Below are 22,814 nucleotides of genomic sequence, written 5' to 3'. Positions count from 1 at the left end.
GAAAAATCAATACATTTTCCGGGTTATACATATTCAGAGTGTCCACCATGTTTCCGCCCTGATGGAGAGAGGGGCGGGGGACTGTGGGCTAGAGAGTGTGTGTGTGTGTGTGTGGGGGGGGGGGGGGGTCGCCTGTTCGCCTGTCATAACTGTACCATTGCATTTTCCAACCCACTGGTGAATATTTCAGAGTTGATGTGATTGCCCTTCATGACAGCGGTGATGCTTTTTTTTTCTCCCTCTTTTTTTTTTTTTTTCAGACACCCCTTCAGCCACCCCCACACTCCGTCAACCCACCCCAACTCTGTTTGGTCCCTTTGAATAGCTGCAAATAGGTGAAGGCATTGTAGTGTGAGCTGGAGGAAAAAGAAAAAGATGCATTAATAAAAGGAGGTTGATTTAAGAGGAGGCAGCAGTGGAAGACGACAAGCATAAATGCATGGCGGGGGGTGGCAGAGAGGCAGAGTGACTCTTTGTGCAGGACAATGCCCCTCAGGCAGAGTAGATGGAAGAGCGCTGCCCAGTGATGTTTTTGCCCCCTATCCAGGCTTTTAGCCCACCATCCTAGCAGGGAAAAGTACAGCCTGCATCTTCCATTGTGGACATAATATGTGTTAGCAAGCGGTCATCATCTTGGACATTCAAGGAAGTCACTGTGTGTTGTGTGTGTGTGAGTGAGTGTGTGTGTGTGTCAGCTGGGACAGAGGAGTGAGCAGTCCCTGAATGCTCACTCCCTGTGCAGCCACATTAACCTAGATCCTCTTCTCCTTCATCACTCAAGTAAAACACAAAGAGAAAATAACTAGAGCGGCACTCACTTTATCCACTTTATTTGCAATGTATCTAAACATGCCATTATCACGAGAAGTATTTCTAATTAGTATCATTTCCCTTGAGATGTCACTTTAGGGAACATATTTAATACATTACATCGCACTCAATAACAGTTTCAAACTTACAAAAAAAGCAACCAAATTAGCCACGTTTGGTGTGTTTAAATGTTTTTTTTTCCTTCTATGTGTGACTTTTTGTGACCTGAATCCACTGACTGTCCTTTAAAATGTCCAGTGACTTTGAAACGCAAGGGGGATCAAATTAAGTGTTGTGTGGAGGACCTATGGGGCTGGTTTGATGAGCAGGCACCACCGGGAGCGCGGTGGAGCGGTGGAGGAGGGGTAGCAGCCGAGATATTGTTCTAAGGCAGTGTGAGCTATCACTGCTGTTTGTGATTAACTTGCCTTTTAAAGTTTTTTTAGTTATTAGCTGCCCTAACCCCGTACCCCTCCTCCATCTCTTGCACCTCTTCCTCCTCCTCCTCCTCTTCTCCCCCCATCCTGCCCTCAGCCCCATGGAGACACAAAGTATTCATTCACATTTAGATCCTGAGGTCACAGCAGGGCCAGCAGGGAGAGGCCAGCAAGTCCCCCCATAGACAGGTCAGGAATCTAACACGTAACTCCGACCAGCAGCGCTGAGGTAGCTTACTCTTCTTTCCTTTCAAAATGTGAGAGTGTGTGGGAGAGAGGGAGTGAGAGCACGAGTGAGGGGGAAAAAAAGTACAGAGACAGATACACTTTTATTTTGTGTGTGTGTGGCAAGCTTAGTGTTTGTATGACATTTTACATTGATTCTGATGTGCAATTATGTGTACTTTACTACACTTTAAGTCATTTTGAATATTATTGTTTGCATTTTTAATGAAGTTTAAGTTTATAAAAAATGATACAACTGGATTACATAAGGTTGATAAACATACATATCAATATCTTACCGAAAAAACATTTTTTGCAAAGAATTGCATGTCAAATGTTTTACTCATCTTTATGCATTTAACGCAGTGGCATTTTTAATGATAACACCGTGTTGTGGTTTATGTGTTCATAAGAAAAAGCTCTTTGCTCTGGCTAGGTTGTGGGCATGTTTTGGTCTGTTGTGGTTTTATGAGAGGTAGCATGTGAGGGCGAAGTGTGTTCATGTATGTGTGTGTGTATGTTAGTGTTTTCGTGTGTGTTGTGCTTTTAAGGGGGGGGGGGGTCTCGCGTATGGGGCACAGAGGTGCTGATATGAGGAGCGGACAATGCATGAAAGCCCTCAGCATGGGTCCTGTGTCTCATTGTCCCATGGTACCCTCCTGTCACTTTCATTTTGCACCCTCTAGTCCAGAGTCAGGACAACTTTGATATAAGGAAGGGGTGCAAGGGATGATGGGGGGAGCAAGAGGGGGATTTTTAAAAAGAAAAAGTAGGGGAGAAAGATAGAGTCTGTGAAGTGTGAAATAAGATTGCTTTTTATCCGACAGTGCAGCGTTAAAGAAAAGGAAGCTGTCCGGCCCTGGATAAAGCGGGAGGGGGAAGCACACCTCTCTGATTTACAGTGCGGTCCTGTGACACCTGGTTAAAATGATAACAACAGCCTCAATAATCATAATGAGAGTAATGAGAGCTTAGACACACAGCTCCACACAAGAGCCCAGAGAGAAGCAGAGCTCAGCCCTACTCGAGAGCCGGAGAGAGGGAGAAGCTCCACATAGTCCCCGAGCTGGTTCTCCAGGACTTACGAAAGCCAGGACAGACAGACAAGACAGTGTTGTTGACTGAGATACTGTACGTGCAACAAAAAAGAGCAGGCTGTCACTGGTGTTTGAGGAAGACTGGAGCCATTCTCAGGTAGGACTGGAATTCTGTACTTTTAGAAAGGCAGTTATCATCATAGCAGTGTATTCTGCTGAGGCCGAGGATGGAGGAGGAGCCTGACCTAGTGAAAGATATCTAGAGTGACTATTATTACTTGCTGCTGCTCTTCTCTACAGTCTGGGAAGGAATACTGGAAAGTGCAGTGGTTACCATCAATTATTTATTAGGCCGTTTGTGCTTGTCAGTCTGATTAGCATTAGTGTAATCACTGCTCTTCAGGGGAAAGGAAGGCAGCTCTCTCTCATCTGAAGGTAATCTTGCCGTTTTCAGTGTCTCATCTTCACCGGACGCCTCTTGCATAGCATCTGCTTTTGTCATCTCCACATATTTCTTCCCTTTTCCCCCTTCCCCGTGTGTTTCTGTCTGTTGCTGCTCGGCCCCTTCCCCCTGCACCTCATTAATGTGTGTGAGCAAGTTGCTCTCTCCCAGCTTGTATAGAGTGACACCTATGGGCCAGATTAAGCCTCTGCACTCGCTGGCAAAGCACGAGGGGAAGGCTGCTGAGTGTCTGTCTGTATGGTGTGTATATGTGTGTGCGTGTGTCTGTGAGACGTTGGAACAGAGAGCCCATGGACTGTCCCCACTGAATGACTGGCAGAGCAAAGCTGATATTTATATGCTCAGAACAGATGAGTGTAATCTCTGTGTCGGCAATGGGTTTATTCAGCTTGCATGATTAGATTAATGGAACTGTTTCATATCATTGTATTAGGATGGTTAATGAAGACAATTAATTAGAAGACAACCTTCAGGCTATTGTCCTTAACATCTCTCAGATTTGGGTTAGAAATGGCCTGCTGCCATAGCTTTGAGTGTTTCTCCTCATCTATTTTCAGAGTTAATCTATGGCTACAGTTTTAGTGTCTCCTCCATTTGCATCCTACTCTTAGGCCACTCATGACCTTTCATTAATTATGGTCGGCCTGGCTTTAATCATTCTGTAATACCGTTGGAGATGAGATGAGAAATAGGCAAAGCCATTTGCCACTTAAAGATGTAACGCTGCTCCTGGAATTAAATGTCTGCATTTCTGCATAAATTATGGACGGGGCTCTGTGTTGCATGTGCTAAAAGTGTCATATACGTTGATTAAACATCTAAATAAAGAAGAATTGAAAACATGAGGAGGAAAAAATATCAGCGTGAGCGTGTACAGTATGTGTGCAGGAAGTTGGGGGTGGGTACAGGGAAGCTGAATAGCATTATAATGTTGGCTGCCTATCACAGTAATGTTTAAGCACAAAGTGTGTATTAATGTGTAGGTGGGGAATTAGTCTCACTACAAGTGTCACATAGCTAAGAAATGACACCTTGCCCCATTTTTAAAGGTGAAAAAATTTACCTGGGGATTATTTTGTAATCTGAGCACCTATGCAGCTGCACAGTATCCTAATTCTCGCCGAGTTGTGGGTATTTATGCAGGCAGGAGTTAGATGGGATTTCAGGACTCGGTAGGAGATCTGGGAATGTTTAAGATCCGCCTCACCAGCATGGGATGGGTTGTGCTGGATGGAATTCATGGGTTGCCTTGGAAACATAATAGAAACATGGTTAAAAATAAAAAGAATAAAATGTATTCATGTGTGTGGGATCAGGGGAACACTTAAATATGCATTTTACAAGGAGTCAGTCATCCCTTTTAAATATGTTTATTTAAACACAGGATCATTGGATCACAGGATCGGCTTTTAGCAGTAATGTGTAACAACACAATCCAGACACCAATCACCGCTCAGAGAGCCGTCTTACAGCATGTGTACAAGCGGGCATGAAATGGAAGCTCCTGTCCTGCTATAATACCAAGGTGTTTTCTATTGACTTCTGTAATTTTTTTTTACTCAATAACTTCATACGTGTAAACATGCATAATGAAATTATATGTTTTTGTAGTGTGTAATCAGTCAACCCTTATCAAGTAAGACAGCACTGTAACAATTTTTCTCATAAAATTTCACTCGTAGTTGTCACCATAATACTGTTATTTAACAGTGGCACTACTGTGTTTACTTCAGTAGTACATTACTGTTACATCTATTGCAGTATTGTACAGTAGAGGGTTAGGTTTAAAGTGTAATACTGTAGCTAACCTGCATGTGGCTTCTGTCCCTCTGTTCGGCCTACTTTTGGTAAAATGAAAAATACTGCGTAATGCTGTGAAATCATGTAGCAGCCCATTGTTTATGTAAACTGTTGTTTTGACTTCAAAAAGCATTAACATTTACGATGTTTTACTGTATTTTGGAAAAAATAATATGTTACCGTTTGAATTTGGCTGTATTTTTACAGTAGTTTGTTACAGTCATTTCATGTGTCTTTAAATAGCCGAACACGTCGTTGGTACTTTTTAAATATCTAACCCTTTTTGTAGTCTACTGAGAAAAAGGCAGTTGATTTTCTTCACATACACAGAAGAATAAATAGTAAGAAAGAAAACTATAATTTCATTTAATGTATTTTTGCATTTATGACTTATTTGCATAAAGCATCTCCATTTACCCTTTTGGGAGAAAAATAGTTTCTGAATATTCTATCTATGAATAAGACTCGTTATCAGAAAAGGAGACAGGGAGAATAGCCATGTGTTCAAGAGACGCACGAGTGTTCAGAGTTTATCTGTGATAATGACCCTTACCAGAGTTTGAGAATACGATGTCAACTCTATATACAGTGTATGCAATGTTTCACAACAGACGGGATAAACAGTGAGTGTTGGGATAATGTAACGTCATAAAAGTGGTTTTGGCTGTGGGTAGTCATGTGGTGAGCTAAGATTGGATGTGTGATGACTGCAGGGCTGAATACTTGAACAGGATATTTCAGTAGCTGTTGTAGCATTGTCAATATATCAATAGCTCATAGAGTAGAGACCTGAGCATGAAAGCATTTTCAAAAGAGCATTTAAGTACATTTGCTGTGAATTAGCTGACGTGTGTAATAACTGATAGGGCCTATTGACTGCGGCCTAGTTTACTGTTGTCAAATCAATGCTATTGCATGCAAGTCCCACTACTTTTAAACAAACTTAACAGGCAGAGGGGATGTTCAGGGGGCACTGGAGGGAAATAAACAAGATTGATGCCCTTTTTATTATCTGTTTTTGCTATCTTTTCCTCTGTGTGTTACTTACAAATGGCGTTATCGGATATCCATTGTTTGGACTTCGATGCGCCTAAATGGCCTGATATATCGAGCTGAGGCTTTTAAGGTGGTTACAGGGGATTTCTGCCTTTGACTTGACATAAAAATAAAATGATTTGTGGCTCTGAAAGTTTTAAATATTTATGATTTTTTTTTTGCATTAGTAGGATAGAAGATGTGAAATGAGGCTTGTATTGGTAAGTAACATAGCAGATTGCAGCAGGCAATATATGTATGTGTGTGTTGTGGTCATGTGTGAGAAAGAGAATGGGGGCTTGTCCTCTATAAGGTCTTCCTTTTGAAGAATACTGCTCACACAATTATTTTTCCGTCTGCCCACTTCAGGCCACATGTGTGCTTTTCTTCCGCAGTTTTATGTCCACATTTAACAGAGGAAACCAAATTTGTGTCACGGTTTTGAATCCATGGAGAAATGCAATAAATTAGCTCTCAAAACAATAAACTATACAGATATAATAGTAACATGACAACAACAACAACAATAATAATTATAACAACAATAATAAGAAGAATAAATATTTTCCTCTAATCTTCCCCTATAATTACACCCCGATTTTATAATTCTTGTCAAAACAAATTTCACAGTGATAATCAGACAGCACAGGACAGAAAGCAGATTCTGCCCTCTTTGTCTGCTAGCCTTGCAACTGTGTGTCAGCATATGTAATTGTTGCAAGCTCCTATAGAAAAAAACGCTACCGTCCCTTTAAGTGCTTCCACCAATTCTGATGGCGTGGTAATTTACATATCCCGTCCTCCCTCCCCCTTCAGGAGAGCTGAGTGAGGATGTGGAGGCTGCTAGTGAGACCACCACAGACCAGGAGGACCAAACCAAAGACAGAGAAAGTGGGGGGGAGAAGGAGCTCACCAAAGGGACAGGTAAGGCCAATATTTTCACCACACACATTTAGGAAAGATGTGGGCCTGCACCTGAATGGGACTGGACAACAGGCCTTTTGTCTAATTAAAGTACATATTTTTTTAAACAAAATACTAAGAGCCTTTTTAAGCATTTTAAAAACTCTCTAAAAAACTCCCTAAATTCAATTCTAGTTTTCAAACACTGCACTTTGATGTTGCAGGTTTCCAGGCATTAAATCCTTTCAGATACAGTGAGGATAAACTATCAATTTAGGTAATATGTTCAGGTGACATGTGACCCATGTTTTGCCTTAGCTCAATAGGTGATGTGAAGAGAGGGGCCTGCATGCGTAATTCCAGCTGAGCCATGTGTGTACACACATGTGATAGCAATGCCCCCTTCTAAACTTTGCTGCACACACACACAGGAGCACAGACAACACGTACCTGTGTTTAATGTTATCAGATCAGGATGGTTTTATCTGTGGGCGTCTTTATTGACAGGTGGAGGTGGTGAATCCTGAGCAGGGGGTTGGGCTTGGGGTGAAGGGAGGAGCTTAACAATCTCTGGTCAACAGTCTCAAAAAGCGTTCTGAGGATTTTTGGAAGCATTTTAGGTTGAAATATTACTTTTTTTTAAAAAATTCAAATTAGGTGATGTGTCCAGTTTGAAAAGATCATTATGCATGTGTGGATTTTTTTGTATTCAGTTTGCTGGGCCAGTTGTGACAAAAAAAAGTTTTAAAGCTTAAGTAATAATTGACTTTTTGAATGATTAGAAACGTCCTGTATTGTTCTGACAGGACTGTTGACAATGGAAGAAGACAGCACTGATGATAGTACAAGGACACGTAGGAAAAAATTTAATCAAGAACAGTTTTAAGAATAATGTTATTAGTAGAACCAGCATAGACGCTAACACACGAATACACTGATAGTCTGTGTGGAGTTGGTGGTAAAGTTTTTCCATATATTGTCAGATGTGTGAAAGATGTTTAAATTTGCAGTACTTTTGATTAGGGCTGTGCTATATGGACAAAGTCAAATATCACAATATTTTTGATCAAATACCTTGATATCTATACTGCGGCACTATTGTAGGGTTGACTACTAGTGCTTTCACAAAACATTTCCACAATAATATTTTTTGCTAATATATATAATGTCTGGATATAATGTCTAAATGTGTACAAGCAAAAAATAGAAAACTAGTACAGTCTGCTAAGTTCAGAAAATTACGTCACTTTATTGTAATGCAGCCTTTTAAACCAGAAAAAGAAAACATTTAATATATTATGATACCCAAAATCCAAGATGATATTTAGTCTCATATCACAACAGTGGTGTCATTAGGCCTTGGTGTCCATGGCTTCAGACCCAAATGTTGTAGAAATAGCCCTGATTCTAAATATGTAAGCTATATATGTTTCAAAAATAAGAATAGGCCTAATAATGAATATCTAAAAATGTTCTGTTCATACTTGTACTCGTATTTCACCACATACATTTATACATTTAACTATTTTTCCAACTGTACTTAGTCAAATTATAATGATAATATTTCTAAGGCATTCTGTGCTCAGTTCTAACATGTACTAACATTTTTCTCATCACAATACATAATTAATAACATAATTAAAACATAATTTAAGTGGAAAGTTAAAAAAAAAAAAAAAAAAGGTTTTAAGGATAGATAAGGTGCAAGTGTGCATGAAAAGCATTAAATGAATTTTGCCCCCCCCCCCCCCCCACTGAAGCCCCCAAGGTCCTCAAATCCTAGAAACGATATCGATATAATATTGATATATCAACCAGCCTTACTTTTAATGCAGTATTTATGCAGCTACCTTTCAAACTGTGCTGCCCAACTTAATTTCCTTGACATGAATAAAGCATAGTCTCAAAGTTTAATGAGAAATTTAAAGCAAGAATCTAAAACTTTTGCTTTTGTCCCACATAGCATAAAGTGTCTGTGCATCACTGCGTCTAATTATATATAAGCTTTTGTTTACCTATTTCTGAAACGTCAGTGTAAATGAAATATAGTTTCATTTTTCTTTTTTATGCACAATTTACTTTGTGCGCCAGTGTAAGAAAAACAATGATGGCAGTTAAGACATCTCTTATTCAATAGAAGAGATTTCTGATAATGATGACACTGAACAGTAACAGGCCTGGATAGATGCTTCTCACTTGTCTAACTTCTTGTGTTACTGCAGGATGTTTTGATTTACACTAGTCAGGTTAAAAGCTGGAAAACAATTCAGACCTTTTGCATACCTAAGTTTTTTATAAAGTGTAGGGAAAAAAAACTTCATCACAGTGTTTGAAGCCCAGCCTTTGTAAAATGTCTTTGATATTCGAACTTCTATTTTAAATGAGGCTGAGTTGTTTGTGCTCTTTGAAAGGGCGACACTCTTCTTTGATGGAAGAAATAATGATATGCATGCCTGACTGAATATGGCTAAAAGTATGTTTTAGCACATCAAAATAAAGCACTTTAAAAAGCATTAAAATGAGCTGGCCGATTAATAATTCACTCATACCTGTGGTGCACAGGAAGACGACTCCTCGCATTAGGATTCCTCCTTTTTGAAAGGCATGCAATTTGATACAAGCATATTCAGTTCCTTTCCTCCCCTCTGTCAGTCGCTAATCACCAAATAAGTGTGTTTCTGTGTTTTCACAAAGGAAATATGTGCTTGCATATGAAAAATTTACAGCTTCCCAGCAGCTTATTAGAAACGCTTAGTTAAAAATAGCATGTGCATTAGGGAACCAGGTCTGAGGTTCTGTTTGATGTCAGTGAAAAGGTGGGTGGGTAGGTTGGGGTGGTGGGTTCAAGGCTGTGTTGTCAGCAAAAGGTAGACAGCTGTAGTTTAATGGAAGGGTCCCTTTTTGTACTTCAAACTTTTTGTGATTGATGAATACAATGCCAATTCAAGGCAGGTGCAGAAAACCTATCTTGCAGGGGAAAAAAGCGAGGACGACCTCACAATGCATTTGGTAAACAGAGGAGCACTTGTTTGGGCTCGTGATTGTCTGAAGATGTTTCTACAGTAGGCGTACAAAAGGTGTGTGTATGTTAGAATATGGTGTACGAGCGTCTTGGCCAACCTGTTATTTATCTGAAAGGTGCTCGCTCTCCCACTGTCTGAGGCTGGGCTGTTTCTAAGGTCCATCATTAGAACTACTGAAGTATTTCTTCTCATCGTTGTCATGTAGCTGTTGGAACAGAGCACAACATTGTTCCTTTACAAATGACAGTCACTGTCAGACAGACGGCATTAGCGAACACAGAAAAAAGGCTTCCTCCTTTTTAAAGCCACTGTCAATCTTATTTTCTCTTTCTTGTTCCGCAGCTCCTCAGTATTCATTAAAATCATTTAGAGGTACATCAGAAGCCTTTGTAAAATGCATATGTATTCAGCATGTCATCTCTTGAAAGATGCCTTCATTATCCTGTTGTTTTTTATTTATCTCAAAGATAATACACATATGTACATGAACAGGCACTCAGACATATGTAAATGTCATATGCTCCTAACACCGCAGGCAATATGTGTTGCAACTTTTTTGTAATGATACAGTATATTATCATAAGAACATATTCTGAGAAAAGAAAATACAAATTATGAGTAGAAGTAAATATAAGTGGAATACTAAAATCTTTATGTATTTGGACAAAGATTTTCACATTGGTCGTAGACGTGATTTAATCATCCTGCATGATTAGTAATTCACAGGGTCATTTTTTTCATGCAAGGTATGAAATATGTATAAACGGATAGCCATGAGGCTGTCTCCTCTCTCCTCACACCTTCTTCACCTAGCTGAGAGACAGCACCGGGAAGAAGGGAAGAGCTTCTGCATATAGGGACGGGATCCTCTCCTTCATTAAAGCGGGTGGTGTATTTATGCAGCAGCTGAATGTATGGGGGTGCAACAAGGAGAAAGGCAGGGTGGCAAGTATAGGAGAGATAGGGAGGTGAAGGGAGCAGAAACAGGAGGAAGGAGGGGAATTGTTAATATACCTGCAGACTCGGACAATTTGATTTGACATATTTAACATAAATGTGTGGGGAAAGGTACTGAAAGTTGTCGGGGGGTGCAGGGAAAGAGGGAAGGAGAAGTAGAAGATTCTCATCCTCAGAAATTGAGCTTGATAAATAATTCTTTCATACCTTTTTTTCCCTTACATTCAATTTATTGGAGCAAAAGGCGAGGTGGGGGGAAATATGATTTTCCAACCTGGGTCATCCAGATTCCAAGACCAGTAAAAAAAAAATTCACTTCTTACTGAAAACATGTATAGACTGTATACAGTGAATGTTTGTAACTTGCAGTTTGAAGTATCTACTCTAGGTTGATGATTATTTAAACACACCAACAGTTATTTAATATTTAATATGTTTAATATTGCACTCAAACATGTCCCATTTGCTTGGTTAACCATGTGCACAGTCCTCAAAGTCATTTATCATTTAGCAAGATGCAAGATATGTGAAGTTAGTCAGAATAACAGAGAATAAGGGTTTGTTCAGGTCAAATAACCTGAGCAAAAAAGAACTTCATCACGCTGTAAATCCTGCATATTCTCAGAAATTGCGAAGTTTGTTTCTAATATTTATGTTAATTATTGCATTTTCTTAAATCATGAACCATCATCACAGACTTTTCACAGTTCTTTATTCACACATGCACACAGCACATGTTTGTCTGCAGTGAATCACAGGGCACATATGAAAGATATCCTGCATTTTGGTGTATTTTTATGCATTCATTTGTGCCTTCTATGTATCAGTTGAAGATGGAAATTTCTTTAGTTTCATAAGAATAAACCCCCCTTGCTGCTTTCATGTTTAAATTCGGGGGACAAATGTTCATGTTCTAAATATTTAAGATGGACGTGTCCCTCGTAGAATCTATGTCCATTACTATTCCGTCTTCCTATTTACCAAAGCCATGCTGGACTTTGTCTGTGTTAGCTCAGGCTTAAATGTTAGCATTGTTAAAGTGTGTAGGAGTATTTTGACATAGTTTTGTGGAGCACCAATTAAAGGTGACAAGCAGCATTCGATTTGCTGCTGCACATTGTTTTTACACATCCTGTGTACAAATAGTGCATATTATGGTATTTTCCTACTTCATTATGCTAGAAAACATAATTTTTACCTCTTACATGTCGAGCATGATAAATTAAATCAGAATAGGTGGAAGCTATATTTATACATAATTAAACCTTTACACATTTCACACAGTACATCCACTGCAGAGGTGTTTTGTTGTTAAGTTTGAAGAATGAACTGTAGACTTGTAAAAGATGATAACAGAGAAAGTGTAATGACATAGTAACAAATAATGGTATGTTAAAGCTAGACATTTTCTTGCAGATGTTTTAAAATATTGATCTGATTATTTGTTAGCACACACAGAGGGTTTCCACACAGGCCAGCCAAAAACAAAAAGCTCAAAATTGCATTCAGTTAAATGTTGACACTATTCCTATGAAACTGTTTAGATAGAGACTATGGCAGCTGTGTGTGCTTGTATAACTCTGTGTGTTTTCGGTTCCACATCCACCTATGTGTCTGTATAAATGTGCTTCAGCATGCACATGTGCACATGTAGGTGTGCAGGAGAAGCAGATGTTATGCTGCACACTAGATGCTGCATTTAGTCTGTATAATGAACATGATGATTAGCATCCCCTAGACCTAGCACCGTGGCATTGCAGTCTTCTCATTTTTTATTGTGCTCTATATTGTGCTGTTAGTCTTCCAGTGCTGCTCATTCAGAAACAGACATACAAACTGTTATGGATTGTTATCCATATAACAGTGCAGATATGTAGATTTAATATTAGCTGTGGTTGATGCTTATGGTTAGTTACAATCAAATTATTCAGGTTTTATGTTATTGTTACTATAAACTGGGAAACATTCAGCAAGTGATTTGTTATTGCTTTTAAACCCTAAGTAGTTTGAGAAATCAGGAGACAGAGCAGTGAAAATGTTTACATATTCATATCACGTCCTTTGAGTGCTTGTCATCCCTCAAATTGTAATTCCTTTTGTCTTTGAAGATAATAGGCCATAAATTGTCCTTGTTTGTGAGCCAACTCCCTGAAAGCTCAGTGTTTATGAGTTTTACCACGGGGTGTCTAATGGGCAAGCACCAGTGCTGTGTCTCGGAGCGTCCTATAAAGGTGAACGCTATGTCATCCTGTTGTTCAGTGGCCTGAAGATTAATAACGCCCCTGCTAATTAATATCTCCTCTCAATTTCTTCATGTCGGATTTGCCTTTCTTGCAATAATGTCATTAGGATGCATAACTCTCTCATACTGCACAGTTTAGTGTTTTGTTCTTGGAGTTTGTAAATAAAAGGAAATTATTTCATATGTAGCTTCAATATTAGTTCAAGGTTTCAGTTTTCTTGTATTTCTTTTTAATGGATGCAGAATAATTACCTGAGGAATATAAGATGAAATGGAACACTGGCCTTTATTGCTCTGGGCGCTGACACAGGCTATAGATTAAAAACCTGGATAGAAATGGAAAAAGGAAAAGACAATATTCAGGTATTGTTAGCATAGCATTAAAAAAGAATGAATTGTAGCACTGGGGGAGTTGAATCATCTCCATATTAATGGCCAGCTTGCAGAGGGAATAGAGGTTAGGATTTTCAACATTGCAAGAAGCAGAGGTCCCTCAGAAGCCCTCTGCAGTGTGAAGGTGAAAGGTTTTGGGGATCAGAGGACAGACTTTTCAGAAAGTGTACCACTGAGGTTCAGTATGCAGAGGAATTGTGTACTGAGCTTGAAATGATTGGCAGACTGTGGCTGTTCTGGGCAAAGTTACAGTAAAGTTATGCAGTCTCGCTGGCGTGGACGGACTGGATGATAGGTTGCGCTTTTTTACAACCGGAGGCCTGAAACTGCCACGGCAAGACAGGAACTGTGGTAATGAGGGGGCAGAGGCTCCGGAGATGATGAGGACCCCATGTCAGTCAGTAGGAGGGGAATTCCCCTCCAAAACTCCAGGAATCTTTTTCCCATCTTCCACTTCTTTACATATTATTTACTGTAACTGAGAATATGGATAACCTCTGCAAAGGACAAGCAGATTAATGGCAGCTGTGATTGCACTCCTGGAAGATTTCAATGGCAGATGACCTGTTGTGGTTAATTCAGTCTGTGCTGTGTCAGTCACTCTGCCCAATAGGCATCTTTTTTCCCCTTTAAAAGCACAACGAGGCTGTGATTGCTCCAGAGACCGCTGCAGTGTGCTGACAGCCCCTTTGCTGCCTGAATAATACTGTCCAGCTATGGGAGGTGAGACAAGGTGCCAAAGTCCAATTCACTTACGGGACTCGACAGCACAAAAGCCTCTGGTTTACGGAAAAGGGGCATGAATTAATAATCACCTAATTGACTCTTAGGTTTTTTTTTCTCCACTTGTGCCCAGCCTTTTGTGCTTTCAAACAAAAGCCCACCCTGTGTATCTGTCAGAAGAGGTTTGGTGTGGATGGGGGATCTGTGTCTAATGACCAGGCAGAAGAGGTCAGGGGAACAGACAGACCCCTGACAGACATTAAGGTCACTGACGGAGGGGCAGCCTGTGGTGGTCTCTGTGGATGACTACTTATGAATGGGACAAGAAGTTATTAATCTAACCAACTGCAAGGTTTAAATACAAAAGTCTTCTATTTTATGCCAAACATTATCACCAAGGAAGCTCTTAAAATGTCCATAACAGTCACACAGGGCCCAGAGATGAGACTATCTTCAAGAGTAACTTCCAGAGTGACAGCAATATATATACATTTATATGGCAGTTACACTCAACAGTATAACATCAGAAAACCGTTTCTCATCAAATGGTCTACAACCAAGCAGAAGTTAATTGACACATATCTTATATGCTCGACATTTTTCTTTCCTTTTTTTAAACATTGCCTTTGTTTTTATGCCATAACGAACCCAGGGCTGAATCAACAAATGTACCAGTATTTGATAATATAAATGCCCCCCCAACAAAAAAGAAAAGAAAAGACAAGAAAAGAAAATAATAAGCTTTAATTTTCCTCTCCTTTTTTCTTTCCTGAATACTGATAAACCACTGTTGTTTGAATATTTTGTTTTATTCATTATTTCTGTTATTCTTTTTCATATCGATTATTAATTTCTTTTTCTCTGTGTTGTTTGTCAAAACTGGATATTACTTTTCTTATCTTGTCTCTATGTTGGATACAAAGCACTGTCATGTCAATGTAAACATTAGCCACCCTTATACAGCTATAGCTTACTTTTCTAGTTGTTGTCAGCTATATTGTCAAGGTATCCATGGCATATCTCACCAGAGTCCTTTTCTGTTCTTTCTTGACAGTGCGTTGCTCCTGTAATAGGCCATCAGGACTCAATGTTTTGGTCATTGGTTCTGATCTCTGGTTCATACCGTAGAGCCATGTGTCTAACATGTACATATCTACGCTCGGACACCAGTGTCCAATCTGCCACGTTAGGCTGTGTCGTATGACCACAAAAAAAAAAAAAATCTCTATTTCATTCCCAGCTATTCAATGTCTCAGCCACTTTTTCATCACCCTTGACACAGAAAAACAGGATACAGTAGTTGGATGTTAGTCATGGTGCCGGTGATGGTGTCGGGGTGTAGGGTTCTTAAGAGAGGGCGATTGATCAGATTTATGGAGTCCTAATTGGCCATGACGAGAAAGACTGTGTGTAAGTAAGCCTCCCCAGCCCTCCATCTGTCCCTCTCTCTCACACACACACCAACATAAAACACCCTGAGCTAGAGAGCAGGTTTGGGCCCCTTCTACAGCAGCTCTCCAGTGCTGTAGCATAAACAGCCACTTGTTTCACCTCTCTGGTGCTTATTGAGTAATTGTGGAAGTGGAATATACTTATAATCAATTATGTTTATCCTCTTAATCACCAGGCTGAGAGGATACTTGTGTCTACTTAATCCACACTTACTTTCTGTATTGTATGTATGTACTTAACAGCTGCAGCACAAGCCCTATGTCACCTGCTCTTTGAGGCTTAGAATTTCTTTTTATGGCACCTCGCTCTGTTACAAAAGTTAAAGGGAAACTACACCAATTATCAAAATTCATGCATGGTATTCCTATGGTTTAAGACAATCAAAAAAAAGCAGTGAAAGGCAACAACTCTCTCCCAAATCCATAATCTAGAGTAATAAAACTCTGTGATGTCATGGGGTATATAGCCTGGAGCTGTTTCACAGACAATAAATTGGGAAAGATGTCATAGATGACACAGAGAGTCCACAGGGGAATGTTCTGAGAATAAGCCGAATAACAGTGTTTATTTACAATAACTTCCAGATAGAAAACCACCGTGTCACGTACATACACAACTCTGCCTTAACTGATTAATTTTAAGCCACCTAACCCTCAACCCCCTCCTTGAAAAACAGTTTAAGTTTAAGCTATAATTACAATATTTTCAGTGCCTTACCTTGCCATAAGTCAGCCGACCGACAGGAATTTGAGGCTGTTATATCAAAAACACCAGACTCCAGTGAGAAAATTGTCATTTTACTTCACCAAACAGCAAAGTTGCTGCTCTTCGCTGTGTTCATCAGCTGTTATGTAAGGTAAAGCAGAGCAAATGTTGAAATATAGTGTAAACTTAAATTGATATTGATGTTTTTAGGTGGCTAAAATATTTTTTACTGCAGCCCCATCCACAGCAGGACATTGCTTAGCCTCTGTGCTAGTAGATTTGGTTTATCGAAGACGTTAGCAAAGAAACACAGTTCATAGCAGCTTAAGACTTTATAGTCTATGACATCACGCGTTTTGACACTTGAGACTCTGGACTCTGACTTTGAGGGAGTAACTGATGTTCACAAATGTTGATTAAACCTTATGAGGTTATGGAAATAACATTCATGTGCTTAATTTAGATGGTGTTCCCTTTTAAGTCATTTCCATTGAATGACAATTATGCATTTTGAGGTTGTAGCGCCTGCTTTGCTTGTTTCTGTCTGGCCATGCACAAATGCAATGCAGCATTTTGTACAATTAAGAGCAGGTGCCTAAAAATGAAATCTGATATTAATAGTTCTGGCAGATTCTGTTGGATTTAGGCTACTGTTTGGCTCTTTTGACTTTGAGAGCAGTTAGTTTTCTTTTCCTGACTTGTATCTGTGAGGCTTCTGGTGAAAGTCAAAAGTTGCTTATTGAGCTGCTGAATGGGAGACAAAATAACAAGATGCAAAGATCAGTGTTTCCTAACTAACTCAATAAGCCATCTGAAAGAAAAATAAGTTTGTTAAAGAAAATATATTATCATTAGTAAATGGAGCTAGTACCCTTGAGCATATGAAAGATCAAGCAGGCTGTTGAGATGTGAGGATGACCACAGATGACCGTTGTTTTCCTCAAGAGATGAGTTCAGGGGAAGTAGGAGTGGACTGAAGTGGAGTTGAGGAGGAGGAGTGAGGACAGTGCCATGACTGAGAGGTTAATGTCAGGGAATGGGAGGTTCCTTTTGTTTAACATTCCCTTTGTTTATTGGCGGATGTGTTTAATAGGATTGACTGTGACTGGACCCTAATAGGGCCTCCCTGGCTGATCCCAGTGTCTCTGGGAGATCTCGCAGGCTGCTCTGTCCAAAGCCAGGTCCCCCACTGGGTAATCAGCTCAGCTGCCCCTGTCCTGATTGGAGCTGACATTTTAATGTCTGGAGCAGGAGCGTGGTCAGCCCTGCTTAACCTGACCCCCCGCCAAACCACCCCCTCCCCTACCGATGCCCTCTGTTCTCAATTTGCCCTTCCAGGACTGTACAAATCAGGCCAAATTTAACTCTTTATGGGCTTGTTAGGGGGTTGGCAAGACACCTCCTTAAGTTTCACAGTGAATTCTTTCCACTGGTGACAAAGTGTGATGCTATTGCAGCTCCCCCATGCTGGCTCCATGAGGATTTAGCGCCTCTGCAACCCTGAGTGTTCAACTGTGATGTATCTCTGTCTGCCACCTCTAGTTCCTCTTTCTATTTATAAAGTAGTAGTTTTAAATTGGTTAACAGGGGCTCTTGTGTAAGGCTTTGCTCTAAGACTTGCTATTTTTATTAATATCTTTGCATTAAAATAATTAGCCGTATGTTTCCGTTTGTGAGCTCGTGAAACACTTGAGGTAGCTGTACAGGTGACTATAATGGAATAGTTTCAGAAATTGGCAGCCAACCGACAATGGCTGCAGCCCGTTTGTTACATTTCCACAGAGTGAGCACCGAGGCATGGCTGTATCCTGTGAATATGCTTGGGTATGACTAATCATCAGTCTGATGCCATCTTTGAGCTCAGCGTCGTGTTTTTGGTCTTGAAAATCTTCAAGTCAAATGAAAGCTTGTTGTCTTGTGCGACCCAGCTTTTTTGAGGAAATATCGAGATTTGCTCAGAGGCTGGAAAAGAGGTTTTCTAATCTTGCTGTCCTCTTTTTCTCTTTGTCACAGTCCACTTGCACAGAACTACAACACAGTGGAGAAGGCTTAGCTGGTTACAGAAATAACAGTGAAACAGAATTTCACTGGCATTCCCCTGCTTATAGAAACAAAGAGCCACTGATTTTTCCAAACTGTAGTCTCTGCTAGAAATATATTAAAAATAAAGAAAAAAGATTTCTTTCTCTATCCCTTAAAAATGGCACGATCAATTTGAAAATTAATGCAAATTTTATTGAGACAGAACTGTGAATATTTGTCAAAGAATCAAAAATCTGAATTAGAAGTGTTGTTAGTTTTCTTCTTACACATGCTTGTATTATAATATCAGGATCACACAAAACATTGTCATTGGAGGTACTACTTTAAGATTACACCTTGAAAATACTTTGATGAGATTTTAATATCACATCTATGTGAAACATAAAGGCCAAGTAATATAAGAGTTTATGTTTTAAGGTCCCATATTGTGAATATCTGATATATGTGTGTGTGTGTGTGTGTGTGTGTATACTGTATATATATATACACATATACATATACATATATATGTGTGTGTAATTTTTAAGCAGGTATAGTTACAATTTAAATACTATGAAAGTATCAAAATGCTCAATCCACAGAGAAATGCACACAGAAACTGTGCCTTTAAACGAGCCGTCGGGACATTCATGAAGTTGTAATGTAAAAAGTGCAGTATATAAAGTTTAAAAGAGCTGCTGCAGTGCTGTTAAAATCATTTCCTGGTTGCAAAGACACCAAGAGCACAGCGGTGAAAGACCTGGAAACACTGACCAATCAGAGCACACTGGGCTTTTTCGGGAGGGGTATCACAGAGACGGACGCTAAAATAGAGTGTTTTAGACAGAGGCTAAATATAGGTATAGTCAGGCAGACAGTATGAGAAAAATAATGGCTTTTTTTACATTAAAACATATAAACATGTTCTAGAAGAAACCTAAAATACAAGTATGAACATGAAAATGAGTATATTATAAGACTTTTAAAGTTGAGTCTCATGTGGTTCTCTTTACCCCTCTTACTGTATGATGAGGTCACATGACATTTGTGTACCTTGTCTCAAGTTTAGAGACTCATGTGGACTGAAAATATGTGATGAAACCTAAAGTTGCACCCTGTGGTATATTAATATTTTCATTAGTGCTTTATGGTGTTGTATGATATCCTGACAAGGCAACATTGTCAGAGACAGCTCCCCTGTAGGCAGCATGGGAAGCAAGTAAAAAAAAAGTGTGTGCTATTTTTCATGGGGAGGCATGAGTTTGATAACAACACTTTCTCTGCCCAATTCCCATTAAATGCAGTTATATCACATTTAAGAAAGACGTTCCAAAGCCCTTTATCCACAGTGTTATTGATTGACCTGCTCCTAGGCTGCCAAGTTCTCACCTTGTCTTGACATGTCTGCTCTCTTCTCTTTCTTTGTGTGTATCTTTGTGTGTGAATATGCAGCAGTGTCTGGCCACTCGGATCGGCACCAGTCAGATTCCCCAATCCCCTCCAAAAGGCCCTCTTCACGGTCAGAGACATCCGAGAGCCCACTTTCCTCGAAGCGTCCCAGGACAGCTGAGAAGAGCTCTGCGGAGCAGGTGAGAGTTACAAACCATGCAATTTTGATAACATCGATGTCTTCAGATGTTCATGAAACTCTGTTTTTAAACCTCTTTGAATTATGGGACTCTTGCTAAAGGTTATCTCATTATAAACTTGGGACTTGCACATCAATTAAAAGAAGAAATATACTTCTAATAATTTGTAGTTAGTTATCGCACTGACACTTTTTATATTATGCAGGATTCTTTTTCTCCAAATCTACTCAAAATTATTTTAGCCTTTCTGCTGCAGTTGCACTGCTAATTGTGTATAAGGTGGAAAATCAATATAGTATTTGACAGATGAGAGCACTTTGAAGTAGGTGCCAAGACTCAGTGGTGCTCAGTATTACACAGTTGTCTATGATCAGAGGGATCTGCCTGCTTGAGGGAAGGGGGCCCCCAATCTTCCGCCTGATCTACAGCTCCTCTCCTCAAGCAGGCCCACCATCCTCACAGCACCCATATCACCCCATTAACCCTCTGTGGATCTGTTTTTAACACCCCCCCTCTCTCTATCTCTGTCTCTCTATCACCCAGATGTACCAGTGCCCCTACTGCAAGTTCACCAACACGGACCTGAATCGTCTCAGAATGCACGTGATGACGCAGCACTCTGTCCAGCCGATGTTACGCTGCCCGTTATGCCAGGACATGCTCAACAACAAGATCCACCTGCAGTTCCACCTTACACACCTCCACAGTGTGGCTCCTGACTGTGTGGATAAGCTTATTGCCACAGTGAGTTGTGTTTATTTTGCGTATGATTGGATCCTGGGTGGTTGGAAAGGTCCATTTTCATTCTTATGTTTCTCAGCCAGAGATGCTTTTGAATTCTTTTCTTTACCAACCTGCATATTTTGAGGTAACCTGAAGTTGGCCTGTGTTTTGTTAGATTGGCATGTATTAAGTTGGAATGGCAAGCAGACATAGCCGCAGCAAATAGAATGCATAAGTACTTTAGGAAACGCATTTTCCATAATTTCTATAAGTCAGAGAATGCAGAGGAGGAAAAGCACAATAGATGAATAAATGTATGGCCATCTGGGTAAGCTGTATTGCATACATAGCAGCAGTCTAAGTTTTGATTACAATTTCTCCATCCACTCTGTTCCATATTGTGTCTGTCATTATCTTCACAGTCATTTATCGGAAACCGCAGCCAGTTGAAGCTGTGCTGTATAGGCCCAACATATTGCTACTTATGCACATTATGGCCCATCAGATTGCAGTGGGTCAGGTCAAGGACCTGTGTAAGGATCCAGCAATGCCAAGAAGATGAGTCACTCGCTCTTAATCAATCCCTCGCCCTGGAGTGGCTGCCTAGCTGTGAGAACAATTGTCATTCCCATCTTCCGTCCTCTAAATTGCCAACATTCAGTCCTTTTATCAAACACAAAGAATGCTGTTAATTGTGAAATGGCTGCAGGCAATCCCATTGGCTCATTGGAAATGATTGGGCCTTTTTAAGATGCATATTTTCCCCGTCTTTTTCATTGTCTTAATGTGCCTATCATCAGAGAGCCTTTCTCCAGCTTGCTTCTAATCACAGTCATTTGGGGAGGGGAACTCATGATCTGTTTTTGTATTTTTTTAATGTTTTCAAAAGGAGCCGGTCTCTTAGCTCCCTGCTCATTTATGACTACGCTGACATTTTAGCCATGTCTGTGATCACCTGTGTGCTAGTCAAAACAAAGCTTTTCATGATGAATATGTTTAAATAATTGTGACACAGATTAGTCAGGATTTAATGAACCGTTTCCCCACTTCATGAAATTCAAGTACAAGCAACGGAAATGCTTTTACTCACAGAAAATCAGGCCAAAATCAGGTCTCATATAAAAATGTGTGTAGAAAATAAAATGTGTCAGTGTTCAGGTCCATTCCTCAGATGCAAAATTTGTATTGTTTGTAGCTTGAGTCATGTGATCTTTGACTCTCAAGTCCTGAAGTTAGATTTATATCTGCTGCAATGCACTGGGGGACCATTTCCTACCTAGAGAGAATACTTTCTTTGCTTCCTATAATGCTAATCAAGGGAAAATAAAATTTTATTTGCCCTGTTTTCTTGTAAATCACTGAGCAAATCTTTGCTCTGTTCTATCCTGTGAAGCTAAATAGCCTGCCGGACAATCACCGAGTAAAACATTACTCTGTCTGCTGCCTAGCCATCTTCATCCCCCATCTAGAAAGTAAATGGCAAGCACATTAGTATGGTAGATGGCAATATTTATTTCTTTTATAGAGGTAGTAATGTACTGAGCCACTACAAGAGGACCGTGATAAAACAGAGGTAATATAACACACATTAAAGCTAGCACCTTTTTATAACTGGTGAATGCAGATGGAAAGGTACTTTATCCTTTTCACATGTCTAAGGAGAGGAGCCTAATTAATTCTGAAATAGGTGACTTTTATTTCTTGCCAAGCATGCATAATGATGCATTCACTCTCAACCCTTCATCCCTTCATCTACCTATCCTTTTTGCACTCCCTACTTCCTCCTTTCCTCTCCACCTCCTGTCTCTCATGCCTCTCTGTCTCATATACAGTGTACAGTACAGTGTATATGTAATATATACACACTCTCCCCCAGTCTTCCCTCTCTCGCTCTATGTCTCATTTTCTGTCTGTGTAAGATAGGGGTAATGAAAATAATTGTGCTTCATTAATTCTGAGTCTGGCTGGATGATAGCCATTTTGAACTATGTTTGCCAATTAGGCGGTCCAAATTAAAAGTGACCTTGGGATACTCTGCTCTTTCCACTAATCACCTAATGAAACAGTTGTCTAGAAACAGTCCACTTTGTAATGTAAATCATTGCTTTTTTTGTTTTGTGACTTTCATTGGTGGTTGCATTAATGTCCTGCTTTTTATTTTGAAGAGATAGAGAGGTAACAAAAACAACGAAGGAATCAGCTGGTTGTTTTCTGGTAAATTTGTGACCACACTAACCAAATCTAGTCTGCACTCTGTGATGGAAATTGTAAACTG

At 39.8% G+C, this 22,814-nt stretch overlaps 1 protein-coding gene across 4 annotated transcripts in view; it reads left to right on the top strand.

The window, feature by feature from the left end:
• The window catches only part of zfhx3b (zinc finger homeobox 3b), a 161,290-nt gene that overhangs the window by 124,475 nt on the left and 14,001 nt on the right, over window positions 1–22,814 (top strand). For 3 of the 4 annotated variants that reach the window (XM_042489953.1, XM_042490018.1, XM_042489873.1), the window contains exons 6-8: window positions 6,624–6,731; window positions 19,680–19,816; window positions 20,360–20,560. In XM_042489953.1, the coding sequence (XP_042345887.1) occupies window positions 6,624–6,731; window positions 19,680–19,816; window positions 20,360–20,560 (446 nt within the window). The remainder of the gene's footprint in view (window positions 1–6,623; window positions 6,732–19,679; window positions 19,817–20,359; window positions 20,561–22,814) is intronic. The other variant, XM_042490101.1, reaches the window with a different exon arrangement.

The sequence above is a fragment of the Plectropomus leopardus genome, chromosome 1, assembly GCF_008729295.1.
Source record: "Plectropomus leopardus isolate mb chromosome 1, YSFRI_Pleo_2.0, whole genome shotgun sequence".
Taxonomy (NCBI): domain Eukaryota; kingdom Metazoa; phylum Chordata; class Actinopteri; order Perciformes; family Serranidae; genus Plectropomus; species Plectropomus leopardus.
This window is presented reverse-complemented; position numbering and strand designations above follow the sequence as displayed.